Here is a 6,386-nt window from a genome sequence, read left to right as displayed (position 1 = left end):
AGAGATATATATATATATATAGATATATATATATATATATATATATATATATAGATAGATAGATAGATAGATAGATAGATAGATGCATAAGCATCAGTATCACTTTATTGACTTTCAGAAGAAAGCATAATTATTATAATTGTTCCTCGAATTTGAATTAATGATGAAAGGCTGATTTAAAATTATTCTAATTTTGCACCAAATATGGCTTCCAAAAATTAAGAATTGCTTGAAACAAAAATTTAGTTTAAATCCTTCTCGTTCCGCTCGCCAACTCTCAGCATAGTTTTCTCAGTTCTTAATCAATAGCTTCGCTTTCCAAGTTCGTTCATTAATTTTTTAATACTAACACATTTAAGTCTAACTTTGTATGAATGGGGAGACATTATTTTGAAATAAAATTTTAAGAAAATGACACTTGGATATTCTGTGAAACTTTTGATTAACATAAATTTCGGTACTTATTTTGTTTCGGTGGGCCGTTAAAAACCCTTATTGCCTAACTACCTATATTAGTTAATTATTTCCTTTGACTATAATCATGCAAGCATCCCTGCCGTCAATAATAAATAGTTTGGAAAGCCATGTTGGCTCAGACTCAAGTCTCGGCAAACCACTGCTCTGAATCGCTGATATGAATCACTGATCAGCATCATTGATTCGAATCACTTGATTCAAAACACTGGTCAAAATCATTGATCCAAATCGCTTTATTTGAATCAGTGATCTGAATCACTTGACTCAAATAAATGATCCGATTTATTTCATTCGAGTCACTTATCCTTTTATTTTAATTTCCCTCTCTGATCCAAATCACTTGGATCGATCACTTGGACGTTGAATCAATTGATTCTATTTAAGTGATTCGGATCTGTAATTCTGATCATGGATAGAAAATCCTATTCGAATCTATGATTTGAATCAAATGATTTGGATCAGTGATTAGAACTATGTGATTCGACTCAAGCATTCGAATCAAGTGATCCGGACCATTGATTAAATTAAGTGATTTAAATCGCTATTAGGATCAAGTGTTTCAGACCGGTGATTCGAATCCATTGATTAGAATCAAGTTTTTTGGAACAAGTGATTCGAATCATGCTATACATGCGGTGGTGTGGACAAAAGCAAACTTTTTAAAATAAATTATTTGAGAAAAATTAAGCAACTTTGTAATTCCAGGTACAAACGAGAATTCAGGTAAACGTCTAAATTAGTTAAAAAATGTTTCACGAATTAAAAATTATATTAAATATGGTTTTTCTAGAAATGTGTAAAAAATTGCCATATTAGCCCATTATCTTTGTTCACAAAATTGTAAAATCTTAACAGCTATAACCTCTTGAGTATAAACGGCCTGTTCAGGAGTGCTTTACTTTTCATTATTCATTATATAATGCAGATTTCGCTAAACACTGATATATAACAAGATTCTTAAAAAATTGTAAAAGAATTTTTATAGTACTGATGGATAAAATTTTAAATTAATGTCATGAAAATGAGAGAAAAAATATGTCTGTTTAGTTAAAAATCTATTTTTAATCTGAAATGCATATTGTTGCTTTAAGTAAAAAATATGAATAAACGTTATATCCGTTAAATTTAAATTAGTATTTCAAAAATACAAAGGGCGTGTTATGCCTTAAAAATAAAATTATAAATTAATGAACTAAGATGTTTTTACAATGGCAAGTATATTTAATCTAAAATACGATATTTATTTATCGCATTATTCTTGCCTGCCACTTCATATTCTTACCAAAGATGATTTTCTTATGTTATAGCGAAATAAATGGAAACTGTAAGGAAATTTTATTTTATTTTGACAGAGTGTAGACATAGTATGATGATTCATGTTTTCACATGCGTGTTCAATTTATTTGCATATTGTGGTGTTTAAAATCCTTTTAAATTAAATTTAAACATCCAAGTACTTAATAAAAAGCAAAATTTTACTACCATTTTAAATATAAAAATAAAATCTAACGTAAATTACGTAAAAAACGCCAGCTATATATAATCTATAAAACTTTATATAACAATCTTTTCAAAGAGAAAATAAGATTTTTGCTTATCAAGTTGAGAGAATCAATTTTAATTTTTACATTCCGATACTAAAAAATCTCAATATATACTTAAACAAAATATTCTTAGTCACCTTTTCGTTTTGTGCCTCATACTTTTAACTGACTGATTCTACACTTTATTGTTTCTCAAATGTTCTACTAAAATATATTTAGAGAAGTCTTAAAAATAATAAACTAAAAGCAAGGAAAAGAAGCGGGGCTTAAATGAACTATTCATTATTCCCTCTGTAGCGTGCAACGGATATGATTCGTGAGACTGCCTGCCATTCGTTAGATTGTATAGATCACGCATGGGCAAAAGTAAGCAGTGGAAAAAAGAAGAGGCCAGTTTGTTGTCTTGGACACTCGATCCTGCTGTTACTTAGAAACCTTAGAAGTAGAAAGTTGTCACAATGGATCCCCCCACAGTTAAAAACGATCTTCCCCCTCCTGATAAACCTAGAGTCATGGATTTCAGATTTACTGATCCTGTTCGCTTTCTTTTCGAACACATGCAAGGTGATACGAATAAGACAAATTCCGAAAAAATTAACGAAGATTGGACTAAAGACAGAAAATCTGCTAAAGTCCAACAGCCTATTGAGAGAAATGCCTTGTCACCATCTTTAAAGGGATCCTATCAAGATTTGTATTCAGGAGACAATGTGTTCACACGCGTTAATTCCGCGTTCGACAAAACCGAACCTTCACGAGACACACAAAACACTTTGAATGTTATTACAACAACTTCCCTGAGTGCCCTTACTACTAATACTCACAGTGATATGACAGCAAATTCTCACAATAGTGTAATCGAAGATCCTACTGTACAGGAAGAAAATATTTCTAACTCATCAGATCATCCTTTGGTACCAAATGCAGTGGATAATATAAACCCAGTTAGTGATGACGTAAACAAACACGCGTCTTCCAAAGCAGTGCATGAAAAGACAAATTCAAAACCCAATGCTTTCGCGTCTTTGGTATTTAGAGCATCCAAACTTGAAACAGTTGCTAACAATTTATCGAGGCATAGAATAACTGGTAATGGAACGCCTGGTAAAAGGCAAGAACCACCTCCATCCGCAAAAACTCCTATTTTAAAACCCCCTCCATTGACAAGACGATTAACTTCTAGACCTTTTCGAAGGACAAACAAGCCTCCTCTACCACCAACACCTTCGATGAATAATAAGAGTGCTCAAAATTCGACTCCAGTTCCAACTTCAGAGGCAGGAGTTAAACCTCAAACTGCCACAAATTTACCACCAGAGAAATTACCATCACCACCTCCTGCTCCTGATTCCGAACCAGATTCTGAAGCAACTGTGCACACTGGTGAGGAATCAGATCCGGAAGATCCACAACAAACATTGCTGCAATTATGCAAGAAAAGTGACTGGAATGCTGTTGAAGGTTTATTGAAACAGTTTAGCAAGTCTGGATTACCCCCCAATTTGGCTGATCCGGTAAGACTATCCAATTTTTCCAATGACTTTTCAATATGTTTCTATAATATTGCTCAGGAGTTTTATTAGTTTTATTTAATAACTAAAATAAATCTGTGAAATTAAGTGTTCACAGAATAGCGCATATGTTGAATATTTTTATGAGTAAAATAAATGTTTAATATTTAAGGGTTATATATTTTATTATTACTACTATATTTTTATTACTATATATTTATTATAATTACTATTACTACACAGTTACTATATTTTATTATACAACATTGCCAACTAATGGTTGATTGGAATATTTCAGAGCAGTATTATTTGTTAGAGAAAAACTGATATCAATCAAATTAGTTTATGATATTAAAATATAATTAGATGCCTAAATTTTATGAAAATTACATGCAATGAATAATGTCGCTAACGAAAACAAAATCAAGGCAAATATCCTATTTTATCCCATACTTTATCTAACTTTATAATTTTGGAGTACCTTAATCCTTGTAACTTCAAAATTATTTTCCAAATGCAAATTAAAAATGACTAATTGACTTATACCGTTTAGAAGAATTTTTAAGAAAGTTTAATATTTTATGCCATTACGAAATACTTAATTTTTACTAAGGGTGCGATGAACAAATAAAATAACTAAAAAACAAGTAATAAGAAATAAAGTATAGCTAGCTAGCAAATAGCGAAATCTTTTCAAACAATAAATTATGTTAAGCAGCCAATTCGAAGAATGCAATATTATATTCTATTTTTTTTTCAAATCGTTATTTCTATGTATAGTACACAAAACTGACAAACATATGAATAATTTTTCACCCGATTTTTCTTTAAAAGTAATAGCCAATTATTGCAGCAATGTGGTCAGCATTGCGCAATTGCCGTCTTTACTTCCCAGACAAGGTGGTACCTGTCGATATGAAGCTGGGTGGGGTTCAAGGGATCTGTGGGGATAATCCAATTTTTACTAACATGCAATTTTAATGGTTCGAAGTGTTTACCTTAAAAATCCATAGTAAATAGTACGTACTATAATTTAAAATAAGAAATTAGATACAAAACTATACTTTCTCTGAATAAATACGGATTTTTTTCGACAGGCTCAAATTTTGAACTTTTATCAAAGCAATATGGTGTTTAGCTGCAATCTGGAAAATATGGTCCCAAAATGGATCAGTCATGAGAGTCATCGAATTTTTTTATCCTTACCGTTAATTATACTTCTTACTTCGAAGTTTAATTAACGGTAAGGTATAATTAACGTACGTTAATTATACACGAAGTATAATTAACGTACGAAATCTCTATCATTGGTCAAATTAAAGAAATAGCACCCTAAGATTATTTAAATCGTGTTTTCAAAGATAATTCCACGGAAAAAACATTTTTTTAATAATTATGACTTAATTTAATATTGATTGAAAATGCTTGAATTAGAAAGTATGCAGATTTTACATTGTTTTAAACTACGTAGTTTAAATTGATAAAATACAGAATTTGAACGGTCGATAACTCTCGGGAAATGATAATTCAAAAAAAGAAAACATTTTTCTAAATTCAATGTAATTAAAGCTAATTCTATTCTCTATAGTAACTATTTTCCTTGCACTCAATATTATTACAGAATGTTTAAAATATACAAGATTGATGTACAGATTATTAATCAACGATTCTTCAAATTTATATATATATATANTGAACGGTTATTGCTGAGAAATTCTGCATGATTTGAAAGATCCCAATTTTTAATACAGTGCATGAATTTTGAATTTGAGTAATCACTTTTCACTATATATATATATGTATAATATTATATAATATAATAAAATATATTTTAATACATTATTTAATGCAGTTATATTTAAAATTATATAACTTGTTAGTCTAATATAAAGTTATAATTAATATTAATAAAAGAAATAACACAAAAGTGAAGTATGCATTTCGATATTTTGTATGCTTCATAACTTTCTAAAATAAAATAAAGCTTTTGTTACAGGTTTTTATAACCAGCAATTTTCTTTTAAACCAAGTTTGAATGACAATATTACCGATACTTCCGAAACATAAGCGATGTCAGGAACTTTCAGATTAAAAATGATTACCGGAAAAAGTTCAAAAAGTGTATCACGAGAACGATTTCCGTCATCTTTTTTTATATTGCCTGCCGTGATCCAATTAAAGGAGATGTGATTTTTACGTCCCGAAATATGTCCTCGTACCTTAAATATCACTTGAAATGGTGAATCCATTCATTCGGAATAAGAATAATATCTCAGATATTCGAGCGAAAACATGACCTTAAAAGGAAGATATTTATGTCTCAGACAGTCCGACTTTAATGACAAATGTCCTGTAGTTTGTCATGGAATCTGTGTTCGCCCAATATATAGAAGACATATCCCGTTAACGCCCACTGAAAAAGTACCTTTCATGGAAATATAATTTTAAAAAAAATTCGTTTTCACAGCATTAAGATAGCTGGGTGTGAGCTAGTTTTATCATTGTATTACCTATAATATATCATAGTAATCTGAGTTGACAGAAATTTTATTTATTTACTCGTAAAATTAAGAAGTTCCTGGATTTCACTACTAATATTTACTTTATAGTTAAGATAATTTTTTTCTTTATGATTACTGAACAACAATGAAAACTTACTTTCCTTTAACTGTATTAAAATAGCTGGGTGTGAAATAATTTGATTATTATATAACCTATTATACATTCCAGTTACCTATGTTGACAAGAATATTATGTGCTTACGCTTAAAGTAATGGAAGCTCCAAAATTTTACAACAAATATTTAATTTATTGTTAACATTATTATTATAATTATTATTTTGAATACTAGACC

The 6,386-nt window shown here is 29.8% G+C and overlaps 1 protein-coding gene across 1 annotated transcript in view; it reads left to right on the top strand.

The window, feature by feature from the left end:
- Positions 1-2,443: 2,443 nt before the first annotated feature.
- Positions 2,444-6,386, top strand: part of LOC107456095 (uncharacterized) — a 75,172-nt gene continuing 71,229 nt past the window's right edge. Inside the window, exon 1 of the mRNA XM_043051133.2 lies at positions 2,444-3,535. Within this exon, the coding sequence (XP_042907067.2) occupies positions 2,480-3,535 (1,056 nt within the window). The 5' untranslated portion in view covers positions 2,444-2,479. The remainder of the gene's footprint in view (positions 3,536-6,386) is intronic.

The sequence above is a fragment of the Parasteatoda tepidariorum genome, chromosome X1 (genome assembly GCF_043381705.1).
Source record: "Parasteatoda tepidariorum isolate YZ-2023 chromosome X1, CAS_Ptep_4.0, whole genome shotgun sequence".
NCBI classification, from domain to species: Eukaryota; Metazoa; Arthropoda; class Arachnida; order Araneae; family Theridiidae; genus Parasteatoda; species Parasteatoda tepidariorum.
The sequence above is the reverse complement of the archived record's forward strand: the minus strand, read 5'-3'. Positions and strand labels throughout refer to the sequence as shown.